This window comes from Vitis riparia, chromosome 1, assembly GCF_004353265.1.
Source record: "Vitis riparia cultivar Riparia Gloire de Montpellier isolate 1030 chromosome 1, EGFV_Vit.rip_1.0, whole genome shotgun sequence".
In the NCBI taxonomy this organism is placed as follows: Eukaryota; Viridiplantae; Streptophyta; class Magnoliopsida; order Vitales; family Vitaceae; genus Vitis; species Vitis riparia.
Genome location: NC_048431.1, coordinates 7,632,160 through 7,646,992, shown reverse-complemented (window position 1 = coordinate 7,646,992; position 14,833 = coordinate 7,632,160). Strand labels below are relative to the sequence as shown.

The 14,833-nt window shown below is 33.8% G+C and overlaps 1 protein-coding gene across 1 annotated transcript; it reads left to right on the top strand.

Moving 5' to 3' along the window:
- Positions 1-5,929: 5,929 nt before the first annotated feature.
- On the top strand, positions 5,930-9,806 carry LOC117911759 (protein DETOXIFICATION 29-like). Its single transcript, XM_034826187.1, has 8 exons — positions 5,930-6,375; positions 6,520-7,064; positions 7,627-7,713; positions 8,422-8,478; positions 8,579-8,817; positions 8,994-9,112; positions 9,247-9,333; positions 9,439-9,806. Exons 1-8 carry the CDS (start codon positions 6,034-6,036, stop codon positions 9,511-9,513), a joined length of 1,551 nt encoding a protein of 516 aa, XP_034682078.1. The 5' UTR covers positions 5,930-6,033; the 3' UTR covers positions 9,514-9,806.
- Positions 9,807-14,833: the final 5,027 nt, after the last annotated feature.

Genomic DNA, 14,833 nt, shown 5'->3' with positions numbered 1-14,833 from the left:
TTTTAAAATACAGATATTTGTATATATTCTTCATGTGTGATGCATTTCACAATTACCATAAGGATATGTACAATAATAATAATCTTAAAAATTATTACACATAAGGAATCGTACAATAATATGACTATGGACCATATGATTTTGATATAAGACATTTGTGCTTACTTTTGGCATCCAGTGCATTTCACAATTGGCATGAGGATCTCTACAATAATAATATTTCCAACAATTTTCATCAAAACAAAGAGTCTGTTTAAAAATTATTTTTAAAAATAGTTTTCTATAAATTATTTTTTTCATTTAAAAAATTATATTTGACAAATTTGTTATTAAAAAGGTATTTTGAGATTTTTTGTTATAAAAATATATTAATTCTTTACAATTAATTTAAGATATTTACAAAAACTAAGTTTAGAATTTAATTTTTTAAGTAGAATTTTATTATTGAGAATAAATGAAAATAATTTTTAAGAATTATCCTAAAAAAAAAAATTGTTTTAAAAAATATTGTTAAATAAGCACAAAAATCATGAGAAGCCAATTGAGCAAGTTGCGTGGGGACAACTGTTGGCGTGAGCTCTCAGTGATTGGAAAAATTATAAGCCAGATTTGTTAGAATCCTATCTGTTAAGGGTCAACCATTATAATCGGCATAATTTGTGTATAGCCTAATTTAGCTTCTAATTTTTTCTCTTTGTATTGGTATATAACCATACTCATCTTTGTACAGAAATATATGAAAGAATATATGAGGAATTTTTGACATGGTATCAGAGCATAATCCTAGGACTTGCTCTACAACCAAACCTAACCCTAAACACTGATTTGCAGCCATGGTGAACCCAAATGATGTGGTACAAACTGGCGGCAACTCCACATATTCTATCCTAGAAGATTTGGCGGCAAGAATGACTGAAGTCTTGACCAAAAATCAAACTCAAACCCACTTACCGACCTATGATACTTTCCCTGCACAAATCGGCATTAAGTTGGATGGCACCAACTATGGCCTCTGGTCCCAAGTTGTTGAGATGTATATCTCAAGCAAAAACAAATTGGGATATATCAATGGTGATTTCCTACAACCCGGACCTACAGATCCGACTTTCCGACGATGGCGAACTGAGAATGCAATTGTCAAAGGGTGGCTAATCAATTCTATGGACCCGACCTTGATCAGTAATTTCATTTGCTTCCCAACTGCAAAATGGTATGGGATTCTGTTGCTACTACTTACTTTGATGGAACTAATACTTCACAAGTATATAATCTAAAAAGGCGGGTGACTAAAATGAGACAAGTCGGATGATCCATTGAAAAATATTACAATGATCTTCAAGGCTTGTGGAGAGAAATTGATTTTTGGCGTCCTAACCCAATGAATTGTGCCATTGATATACAAAAATATAATACAATCCTACAAGAAGACAGAGTCTATATCTTTCTTGATGGATTGGATGATTGGTTGGACAAGATTCGAAGTGATGTGCTACAGATACGACCTTTTCCTACCATAGAACAGGCCTATGCTCATGTTCGACGAGAGGAGATCCGGCAGGCCGTGATGCTCACAAGTACAGACACAATTGGAGTTGTTATGGCATCAAAAGGAGTCAAGATAGGACAATAACAACCACCATTTCTGCAGTTATCCAAAAATGGCTCTACAGGTGCTGGAAAACTAAATACCAATGCCAGAGCCAAGACCCAATCAGAAGGAGGAGGTTATACTCATTGTGGGAGCATGAAACATACCTGTGAAACCTATTTCAAGTTACATGGGTACCCAGACTGGTGGAATGAGTACAAGGCCCGAAAAAATCGTGATGTTACCTCTAATGAAGGGCTTGGTCGGGCTGCCCTGGTAATTACAACACCTCAGTTATCGTTTACCTCACAAATAGAGTCTTCGAGTGATGAAACTCATCTCAATGATCAAGGTAACTATGGTTATGCTCTACTAAGTTCTATCCAGAATGGTGACAATGGCTGGATAATTGACTCCGGGGCCACGGATCATATGACATTCAATTCAGATGATTTTATTGAAGTTACCCAACCAAGGCGAACTGATATTGCGAATGCTAATGGGGTTACATATCCAGTTACAAGGGCTAGAATTGTTGCCATATCACCATCTCTTTCTTTATCTAATACTTTATTAGTTCCATCCCTCTCAAATAAATTGATGTCTGTAGGACAAGTTACTGAGGAACTAAATTGTGTTACACTAATGTATCCTACATTTTGTTTTCTTTAGGATATTCTCACCAAGGGGATCATTGGGCGTGGTACTAAGAAGGGGGGGTTATATTATATGGATGACTTCAACTCTGGTCAGGCTCATCATATGCACCACGCAAGCATTAATGAGAGACATATTTGGCTATGGCATCGACGCTTGGGGCATCCGTCATTTAGCTATATGAAATACTTGTTTCCAGATTTATTTTCCAAGTCACCTGACTCTGACTTTAAATGTGATACTTGCATTCTAGCCAAAAGTCACCGTGTTTCTTATTCCACAAGTTTGAATAAAAGTGATATTCCTTTTACTTTAATTCATTAATATGTTTGGGGAGCCTCTCCAATTACCACATCTTCTGGCATTTGCTGGTTTGTGATATTTATCGATGATTGTACTCGTATGACTTGGCTATATCTGTTGAAACATAAGGATGATGTGTTTAGTGTGTTTCAATCTTTTCATACAATGATTCAAACTCAATTTTCAACTAAAATTCAGATCCTTCACTCTGACAATGGTGGTGAATATGTCAATAAGAAATTTCAGGATTACTTTGTGACCTATGGCCTCCTTCACGAAACGTCATGTGCTCAAACACCCCAACAAATGGGGTTGCCGAAAGGAAGAATCGACTTATCCTAAAAACAACCCGTGCTCTCTTGCTTGGGGCACATGTGCTGAGTAGATATTGGGATGATGCTATTGCCATGACAGTATATCTATTAAATTGTATGCCTTCAAAAGTGCTGCAGTTCAAGACATCATTGCAGGTTCTTTTTGAACATATTTCCTTGCCTACTGTCTTGCTACTTCCACCACGAATCTTTGGTTGTGTTGCTTTCGTCCATCTCCATAAAAATCAACGAACCAAGCTTGATCCATGTGCTGTTCGGTGTATCTTTGTGGGGTATGCTACACACCAAAAGGGATATCGTTGCTACCACCCTGCCACTAAGCGCACCTACGTCACTATGGATGTGACTTTCTTAGAATCAGAAACTTTCTTCTTTTCATCGGTATCCACTTCATCTCTTCAGGGGGAGATACGAGATGAATAGCTGAATTGGTGGACTTGGCAACGCTTTGAAGACAACCCGGTACAGATGAGTGATGGTAATGAGGCAGTGGCTAGTGAAGAAAGGAGAGATAATCATGATATCATTCAAGAAGCTGCATCTGAGTCATCTGAACCTGAAAATGAAGAACCCCACTCCTCAGTACCCGAAGCCCCTTCTCTTGAGAATACTCCTGAGGTAAGATCTCTCATCACACCTATTAATGACTTGGATAATTCTATTGGTTATACTTTACATTTCAGACACAATTGTGGCAAGCCTTCACATCGGTATTCTCCAGATTTTGAGGAAAGAAGATTAATATACCCGATTGCTAATTATGTGTCTACTCAGGGATTACCAAAACCACTCAAGGAGTTTGTGCATAGGTTGTCCTTATACCATGTTCCCAGCACAGTACAAGAAGCCTTATCAAATCGACAGAAATGGAAGCTCTAGAGAAGAGTAAGACATGGGCTCTTGTTCCATTACCGAAAGGAAAGAAGACCGTGGGGTGTAGATGGGTTTTCTCCATTAAACACAAGGCAGATGGATCCATTGAATGGTACAAGGCAAGGCTTGTGGCAAAGGGATATACACAAAAATATGGCATAGACTACCAAGAAACCTTCTCACCTGTGGCAAAGCTGAAAACGGTCAGAGTCTTATTATCTCTTACAGCAAATTTGAACTGGTCGTTACATCAGTTTGACGTAAAGAATGCATTTCTTCATGGTGATTTAAAGGAGGAAGTTTACATGGATATTCCACCAGGATACATGACATCTTTAAAGACTGAGGTCGTGTGTAAGTTACAAAATGCACTGTACGGACTAAAACAATCACCCCGTGCATGGTTTGGTCGGTTTAACTTAGCTATGAGAAAGTATGGTTTTACCCAAAGCAATTCAGATCATACTCTATTCTTGAAACACCGACTAGGAAAGGTAACAATTCTAATTATATATGTAGATGACATGATCATTACATGAGATAACATCGAAGAAATCTCTAGACTTCAAGGACAATTGGCAACTGAATTTGAAATGAAGAACCTTGGAGGACTCAAATATTTTTTGGGAATTGAGGTAACCAGATCAAAGCAAGGTATATTTCTTTCTCAAAGGAAATATGTGTTAGATCTATTGTCTGAAGTGGGACTACTAGACTGTAAACTAGCTAAGACCCCAATTGTTCAGAATCATAAACTTGGAGAGTATTCAGATCATGTGCCAACAAATAAAGAGAGATATAAAATATTAGTGGGTAAGCTAATTTATTTATCTCATACTCGCCCAGATATAGCCTATGTTGTAAGCATAGTGAGTCAATTTATGCATTGTCCTAGTGAAGATCATATGGATGCAGTAATTCGGATTCTTCGCTACCTAAAGTCCTCTCCTGGAAAAGGGCTTATGTTCTAAAAAAATAATCATCTAAACATTGAGGGTTATACAGATGGAGATTGGGTAGGAAATATCTTTGACAGGAAATCCACATCAGGCTACTTTACTTTCGTAGGAGGAAATCTTGTTACATGGAGAAGCAAGAAGCAAAAAGTGGTAGCATTGTCTAGTGTTGAAGCTGAGTTCAGAGGAATGGTCAAGGGCATCTGTGAACTCATTTGGCTTAAAAGGTTGCTAACTAAGATTGGCTTTGCTCCTAGTTTCGAAATGGACCTATTTTGTGACAACAAAGCAGCCATTGATATTGCTCATAATACAGTCCAACATGACCGTACTACACATGTGGAAGTAGATAAAAATTTCATCAAATAGAATCTCGAGGAAAAGATAATTCGATTTCCATTTGTTCGGTCTGAAGATCAATTGGCAAACATTCTTACAAAGGCTATTTCCGGCAAAGTCTTCTACAGCTCACTTGACAAGTTGCACATGAAAGATATATATGCATAAACTTGAGGGGGAGTGTTGGCGTAAGATGTCAATGATTGGAAAAATTATAGGCCAGATTTGTTAGAATCTCATCTGTTAAGGGTCAACTATTATAATAGGCATGATTTGTGTATAGTCTAATTTAGCTTCTAATTTTTTCTCTTTGTATTGGTATATAACCATACTCATCTCTGTACAGAAATATATGAAAGAATATATGAGGAATTTTTTACAACAACTAGACAACTCACACCTGATTTTGATAGATCTATCAACTGCATGTGAACCAATAGAATTTTAATGGCGGATAATGTTTTTGGGCAATGGAGGTATCATCATATTATTATTTTTCAAGTAATTTTCTTGAATTTCCCCTTCAAATTGTGGTAGTTCACCGCAATTCTTTGTACTTACGTAGTTGGAAAATTTGGTTAAGCCTTGGTAGTTGAACGCATTTCTTGTTTTTATCTGGGTGGAGCCGGATGTTGGTAGGGGTGCGACTTTACGATCCTTCACTTAACCACTTTTTGCGTCATTTTAGAAAATTTGAAAATTGGAAAATTCGCTCAAAAAGTCTACCATATGTGCCCATGAAAGTAGTGAATTTGTAAGGATGCCTATCCACAAAAGCAAATATTTCTAAATTTGACATTGACATTGGAGAATTATCTAGTCAAATATGAGACAAATTAATAGTAATTGTTGGATCAATAGATAGTGGTGGTTATGCATCTTCGGGCAGGCGCTGGCAGCAAGGCTTAAGCCGGGCAAAAAGAGTACATGAAGGCCGTGGAAACACAAATTTTAAGGACCCAAGTTTCAGTCTCTGTGTACCATGGAAAATAGTGAGCAGCCACTGCTCTCTACCAGAGATGAGGACCAAACCCCAGGGCAACCCCACAATCCAATACTAGCAAACACTTCTCTATTTTCATCCCACAATGCCAATTACGGAAACGATATTGATCCGATTAACGGAGTTGGGGATTTCTTCAGAGAGTTCTTTGTGGAATCAAAGAAGCTCTGGCGTCTTGCTGGCCCGGCCATTTTCTCATCTCTGTGCCGTTACTCCCTTGGCGCGGTCACTCAAGTCTTTGCCGGCCACCTTAGTGCTCTAGACCTGGCTGCCTTCGCTATCGAGAACTCAGTAATTGGTGGTTTCTCTTCTGGCATACTGGTAGTACTTGCAGCCGAATCTCTTCTCAATTTAACGCTGTTGAATTATTTATTTTTCACACGAAGTATTTGCTGAATATTATGTATTATTATATTCCAAAAATGGATAAAATTGTTTGGAATTAATGAACTTAAAATCAAACAGTTTGGCATGGGGAGTGCGCTGGAGACGCTGTGTGGTCAAGCCTTCGGTGCTCGACGGCCAGATATGCTGGGAATCTACTTGCAGAGGTCATGGGTTATCCTTATTACAACATCCTTACTACTACTGAGCTTCCTCTACATCTTTGCGGGGCAAATACTGAAACTTATAGGTCAGACAGAGGCGATCTCAAAAGCAGCAGGGATTTTTGCGCGGTGGATGATTCCGCAGCTGTTTGCTTATGCAACGTACTTTCCTATAATTAAGTTCCTGCAGTCTCAGAGGAAGATAATGATGATGGCATGGATATCGTTTGTGGCTCTAATTCTCCACACACTGTTTAGTTGGCTGTTGATGCTGAAGCTGGGGTGGGGTCTGGTGGGCGCAGCAGTGGTGCTCAACGCTTCCTGGTGGTTCATAGTTGTGGCTCTGTTGCTGTATGTTCTTAGTGGAAGCTGCGGTCAGGCATGGTCTGGGTTCTCCTGGAAGGCCTTTCAGAATCTTTGGGCATTTGTAAGATTATCCCTCGCATCCGGGGTAATGCTCTGGTGAGATTTCTATACACTTCACACCAGTTTTACTCTTTATTTACTTAACAAGCACATCCGCCTCTCTCTCTTAGACATATTATATTATAAAATAATTTATAATGCAATTTAATAATAAATATATATTTATAAAATTTATATTTTTTTTATAGATACAAAGGATATAATTATAAAATATGACAATTATATATATATATATATTAATTTTTACGTCACCTATATTTTATGTTAAAATATTCATCGATATATCTCGAAATACAAATATATTTGTAATTATCGATATTTTCATTTTTATGCATAACCTTAATTTTTAAATAAAATAATGAAAAACATTGAATTTTGAAAAACACATACTTAAATATAAAAAAATATTTGTAGTTTACCTTTATCTTACATAATTATTCTTTAATCTTTTGAAATACAGCATTATAATTGATACTTAAATCATCACAAAAAGGAAAGAGAAAAAAAAGTGTTGATTTTCTTAATAACGTAATCTAATCTGTCTCTTCATATGCTGCTTTGTATGCAATTTAATCAATTCTTTTGCTTTTAAATGCAGTTTAGAAGTGTGGTATTTCATGGCACTAACTCTTTTTGCCGGGTATTTAAAGAATGCAGAAGTCTCTGTGGATGCTTTGTCCATATGGTGAGCTCTCTTAAACCCTAAGCTGCTCATAAATAATTGTTTCCATTATTTGATTAGCAGAATTTTGGGCAGATTATTTCATAGGATTATTTTTCCTACAGGACAATATTAGAAAGTCTAGGGCAGTTCAAAATTTTATTTTTATGGGGTCAAGTCCATATCAATATTGTGCCGTACGTCCACACCTCCCACGTGCTGAAAACAGTGTCTTTTGACCGTTTCCTCTTTACGATCACCAAATGGTCAAGTTGGCGCCCATCTACATCTGCACAGCGCTGCAAAGGAACCACCAGTCCCACCCACCTTTGGGTCTACGTTGATTTTATTTTTTCCAACTTTTACCAAATATCAGCCACATATTATTTTCTTCTAACAATTCCAATTCCGCTTCCATTTAAGCAACATTTAGATGGATCTAACTAGATATGATTTAAGATAATATAAGAGATGAGATAATTAGTCAATCAAACTTCTTAGTTTCAAATTGTCATACAGATTGCAGGGTCAACAAACTTTAAAATAATTGATAGACAGAATTTACATAAAATTTATTATTACAAATAGAATTTAAAATGCGTATAATATTTTTAATATTTTAATGATAACAAATTTTAAGTGATAAAATATTAAAAACACTTTTTAAAATAATTATCAAACGGATTTTTAATTAATATATTACTTGTGATTTTGTTTATTGAAAAATTACAGCTTGAGCGTATTGAGCTGGACAACAATGGTAGCTCTTGGATGCAATGCAGCCATAAGGTTTGTTGCAGAGCCAGAAACACACCTTCGCCTTATATTTGGAAAGGAAAAAAGGAAAAGGTATCCTAACAGCATATTTGAATTATGTATGTGAATGCAGCGTAAGGGTGTCAAATGAACTAGGGGCAGGTCACCCGAGAACTGCAAAATTTGCAATACTGGTTGTCGTGATATCTTCATTCTTTATATCTCTCGTCCTCTCACTCATTCTAGTTTTGGGGAGAAGGCAGTACCCAGCCTTGTTTTCCAGCAATCCTGAGGTGAAGCAGCAAGTATATGCGCTCACGCCTTTGCTTGCTGTTTGCATTGTAATCAACAACGTTCAGCCTGTTCTCTCCGGTATTTTGTCCATTTTGCCATAGTGGTTGCTTTTGTTTATTTCTGCTTTTTTTTTTTTTTAAATATGAATTTATATTTGTTTCCATTTCTTTTTTGCTTTGAACTTTTACTTGAATATTAATAGAGGCAAGGCAATATATATATTGATCATAGGATGTTCCTATCTGATTATGTAGGGGTGGCAATCGGAGCAGGATGGCAAGCTTTTGTAGCGTATGTGAATATTGGATGCTACTATGTGTTTGGGGTGCCTTTGGGTCTAATATTGGGTTATGTTCTCCACTTCGGTGTCAAGGTAACCCACTCCCTTAGTCCCTTGACATGCCTAAAATCTTGAAAAGTAGTTTTTAAAAATAGTTTTAGGATGTTTTTTAAGAATTTTTAAGTTCGTTTAAACTTCCGAAGCTTATTATTGTTGATAATTTTCAGGGAATCTGGTGTGGAATGCTGTCAGGGACTGTGGTACAAACTTGTATCCTGTTTGGAATGATTTACAGAACCAACTGGAATAGAGAGGTAACTTGCACAGTACATCCAAGCCTCAATCTTTTGGAAGTTTGTAAGACAGCAGTATTTTCATGCACATGCAAATTGGTCATCCTGATATGGAATTAAATGCAGGTTTCCATGGTTGGAGACAGAATAAGAAAATGGGGAGGGGGTGCAGCTTCCACAGAGAATGATGTTGAGAAATGAATAGACTGCTTGGAAGCCACGTTGAGAATTCTAAAATTCCTGAGAACAATGTTGTCATCAACATTTCAAGGATCCAAAAACCAATTAATCCATATATTCTCTTGTCCAATTTTCAAATACTCTCTTCCAATTTGAGTTGTGTTTTTGTAATCTAGGTTTTTAGTGATCCGATTGTATTCCATATTAACATTGGTAGTTTATTTGTGAAAAAGAACGGATCAACTCCGATGTCATTTGATCTTATAGATATTGTACACTTATTTTGGGTTCAATGGGTATTTACGGTTTTAAAACTTGTCTACAAAATTTTAAAAATAAAAAATTATGCATGTACTTAGATGCCCTTAGAAATTAAACTTCAAAACTCAAGGGTCAGAGAATCAAGGGTGGATGCCTACAATCCCTGTCAATAATAAAATTAAAATCTTCACTTACTATTTGAAAAAAAAAAAAGTTGTATAATTCCAAAATAGGTTGCCCATTTTGGAATGTTTACAAGCTGGTCCCAAAAGTACCAAAATGAGGCAGGGCAAAACAAAACAAAAATACAAAGAGGGCTTATCAAAGTGATGGATATTCAAATAAGAGCAAGCCCATTAGTCTCTCTCTGTAATGGATGTTTACGTTTTACGTGCTGGTGCCTTATCTAGTGGGTCCTGATTCCTGAAGTATACTTGACATATTATAGATCAATATACTGGACCCAGGCCTGGCTTATAGATGCATGGACGAAGATCAGCCTACCAGCACGCTTAGATTAGGCTAGGCTCGGGCCCTAGTTTTCAATCCTCCCTTATTTAACACCCAGCGGCTGAATCCAACTGCTGTCGTGATTCTAAGATCATATGCACCTTATGTTTGTTTTATTCTTAGTAAAGTTTTGGATTTAAGGGTATATTTGGTAACGAAAAGTGAGAACGGACATCTAGTTCATTTTTCATTTATTTCTATATTTGGACATCTTAGGTACGTTGATTTTTGCAAGTTATTTTAAAAACACTTCTCAAAAAATAAAAAAGACGAACAACTATTTTTTTGGATAAATTGTTTTTAAAAATACTTTTTATTTTGATTTTGCAAAGAATAAATTGCAAATTTAATTTATATAATATAAAATAAATTTAATTCAAATCTCCTTAAAAATAAAAATAATATTGTAATTAAAAATAAATCATTTTTAATAAAAATATGAATAGTAATATTTCAATAAAATGATAAATTATTTTTTTTATAAATATTATAAAAATATGGATATTAACATCTTATAAAAGCCTAATTGCTTTATTTAAAATAAATAAATAAATAATAAGAATTTAAAATCAATAACTGCTAATATTATTTCTAAAAATTATTAAACTTATTACTTTATTTTTAAAAATTATTTTTCAATAACAACAATCAAACAATGGTATTAATTTTTAAAATACTGTTGTTTTAAAATGCTCTAATAGGTTTTTATTATTTAGCAAAAAGAAATATTAGTTAAATACTTTATTTTTAGGTTTCATTATTTATATTTAGATCAGAATATTCAATAATTTGAATCTTTTATTGAATAAAAACTAACCTTAGCATTTTTCCCTTAATATTAGTTATCTTGATATTGCTTTGCAAGAGAAGTTCACCCACTAGAAAACAAAAGAATATATAAGAAATGATACTAATAACTTATGGGTCATGACCCAACTTCTCTTCAATGTTGTCCCTATTACGTCCCAGTTGTGTATGCCACACATGTCTCTCTTGCTTATCAAAGGGTACATCAATTGGGCTTCAGTCGACAAAGACTAAGCAAGATAATTGTTAACCATAAAGCTTTCCAACTTGAAGGACACGGAGAGAAGAAAGAGGTAGTGGGCCAATCGCAGGCATACCAAATGTACAAAGTTGGACGAGTTAAGCAAGACTGACAAATTGAGATACCAGATGAAGCGTAAAGATCTAACACTCTAGATATGTGACAATGACCATTGTGAGAGAGCTTACCCTTAATATTTTTCATTATCACAAAGAAAAATCCCAACTTCTTTTTGGCTAATCATATCCTCTCATATAATTGGTTTTTCAAAGAGAGCAATAATTTAATTTACTATTCCAAAATGTGTCTATACCACCAAAAAAATTTACCCATATTTAATCATACAAAAGAATCTAAACATGTAAAGAATACACCTTTTAGTATATGAAAATAATAATTAATATCTACCTTTTAACCGAGAAGAATTAGAATCATTTCTTTCTAGCCAACTAATAACAACAATCATAAAGTTACCACACCTAAAAAAGGTAAAAATATTGATTTTTATGAAAATATTGATAGTTGTATTATATATATATTGAAAAATATGGATGAAATTTTTTACAAAAAATGTCGGTAACATGAATTTGATCAAAACTCATAAAAATATTAAAAAAAAACTTAAAAAACAAAAATAATATATATAATTTTATTAAATTCAACAATAATTTGTAAAACTTGAAAATATATTTTATATTGAGATATTTTTTAGAATTATTTATTTTCTATATTAGATTTATTATTTTTCTTTTTAGGAGTAAGGGTAAATTAATCCTTTTCATTTTTATTTAACCTATTTAAACTCTATTTTTGTCTTTCTATTCTTTACAATGTTATAATGAGAAACTCTAGACATATTATGGTAACGGGGATGAAAGCTAAGAAAAATAAATACATAAAAGGAAAACTTGGTCTATCTTACAATTGTATGTCCAAACATTGCTTATGTTATTCATATTGTTAGTTAGTTTGTTATTTCTCCTACTCTAGTTCATTGGGTTGTTATTCTTCATATTATGTAATATATTTAGGACACTCTATTTCAAATTTTTTTACTTCCATCTACTTCTACATTGAAGTTACATACATTTTTTAATGTTGACCGAAGTAGTGATCCTAAAGATTACAAGTCTATCACTGAATTTAAAAATTTTCTTCATATTGCCTACCTCCTTATTGAAACTACATGTATCATTGAACTATAAAAAATAGACTATTATTTCTCGATCTTTTATAAAAACTGAGTATCGTATTATAACATCTACCACAATACCAAACATCGAACTTAAGAGCATAAGTGTGAGTTTGGTTGGCTACAACCATTAGACCAACGCTTTATCTTTGCTATACTTGCACATGCAAGTTTATACATTTATAAATCTATGGATAAATTATCAATATTTTTAAATAAAAAAATTATTCCAAATTAATTATATTATAATTTTAAATTTAGTGTGTTTTAAAATTCTATACATTATTACAAAATGTCACAAAATATACTATACATATATTGTTTTTTTTAAAAAAAAAAAAAAATTGAATATGAATATTACTTTTTATTTATCATTTCTTATAATTTTTTCTAATATTTTTATGAATTTTGTTTAATTTTCAACCTCCAATATTTTGTGTCAAAATATCCGTGAAATCAAGTTATCGATATACCCATAAAAATCGATATTTTAATTTTTACTTACAACTACATTATAAGTTCATGAGAATATTAAAGTCATTTATTTTTAATAATAAAGGTAAATTAATATTTTTTTTTATTTAACCTATTTAAACACTGGTTGCATGGTACTTATTTTTCAATGTGTTAGAATAAGAAACTTTAAATTTTCTTCTCTCTTTCTATGATTCTTTGAATCTCACACTATCTAATTCTTTGTTGGAATGTATTCAAAATGTAAAAAGTAGTAATTATATGTTTATAATTTTATTTATATATAAAAGACAATATATAAATTTTTCCAGAAATAATTAATAAGGGCCGAGCTGGGCTTATGGTTTCAAGCCCTACTTTGCAGTCTCCCCACGGGAGAATGGGGTGAGAGTCCTATCCCAAATCCCCATAAAATGGGGAAAAAACTGTCGGCTCCGAACTGGGTCTGTTTTCTGTATGGCTAACCGCCATTCTAAAGAAAGCCAAAAGCAGAGAAGATGGGAGGACTGGTAGCTCCTAAAAGCAGAGAAGATGTAACAGCAACTCTTACAGGAACCACGAAATTCATTTGTCAAACCAATCTTCTGCCAACGTTAATGGCTCAGACCCTGTCTTTTAGCATTAATGATGCTCCTAATGCATGCACCCACATGCTGCTCGTAAATGTTTCCTTCACTCATAAAATAAAAAAATAAAAGAATAAATAATAACATATGAGTCCAAATATTTTTAAATATATATATATATTTTTCCCATTGAAGCTTCACCCTTAACCCACTCAACTTGCAATGTAATTGATGCATATTCATGGAAACCCATTTGTCATCTCTCAATTATGAGCCTGTCCATTTTATCGGTTTTGAAAATTTTCCTTCAAGCCGGGGTAGCTGGGCACGAGTCCCACGATCCCGCTAGTCCCATCTAACCATTCTACTACAATGGAGACTGTAGAGTCTGCAGGCTGAAACTGCCGCAACAGTTCCATTATTAATTGCCAAATATATGAGCTTTGCAACCAGGGACTTCTTCCCATAAAGTTTTCCCACTCAAGTAGCGTCTCGATTTATTGCTACAAAACTTAATTATATTTCTATGCGGAGAGCAGCGAATTGTATTGAAAAAATTACTTATATTCCCATTTGAAAGTCTCAAAACATCGATTATACTTTATTTTATGCGGTGATTTCATATTCTTAAGTCCCCCGTCTCTCCTAGGCCCAAGCTGCAGGAACTGTAAATCACTGAGGCTCATCCTCTCATATGGGTTGGGTTTTTTTAACTTCTACACCAAATTGAAAAAAAAATAAAATAAATCCTTAAAAAGAGGTGGTAGTAGAATTATTAAGAAATCTATGACAATTGTGCCATATTAAAAATTGTATTTTCATTTAAGTCTTATATTGAAAAAAAACAATTGAATTTTTACTAAAATATCTTTTGAAAAATCAACTAAGAGGTGATTTTCATAAATTTCATTCACATTGGTGAAAAAATAATTGAATTTTTAATAAAAGTATCTTTTGAAAAATCACCTTCCAATAAAAAAATAAAAAAATTGTAGTTCATTTTCTACCCATTTTTATCACATTGGAAGTTTTCTACCAGTTTTTCCATGATAATGAGACAACTTTTACAATTTTCATTTCACTCATATATTGAAAAAAAAATTGAATTTTTATTAAAAATTATCTTTTAAAAAAACACTTTCCATGAAAAGTAAATTTTGTCAATATTCTAAGCATGGTTTTAAAAATTGGATTAGACTGGTCTGTCACAGTTTTGGCCCAGTTAATTGAGCCGAAAATAGGTTGAACTGAAATCAGACCGGTTGAACCAACAGTCCAACTTATGAATTG

Excerpts from the sequence above, each read along its gene's own strand:
- LOC117911759 (XM_034826187.1), top strand. The coding sequence starts at position 6,034 with ATGGAAAATAGTGAGCAGCCACTGCTCTCTACCAGAGATGAGGACCAA. Across the intron at positions 7,065-7,626 it reads GCATCCGGGGTAATGCTCTG|TTTAGAAGTGTGGTATTTCA; the intron begins GTGAGATTTCTA and ends TTTTAAATGCAG. Across the intron at positions 8,818-8,993 it reads CGTTCAGCCTGTTCTCTCCG|GGGTGGCAATCGGAGCAGGA; the intron begins GTATTTTGTCCA and ends CTGATTATGTAG.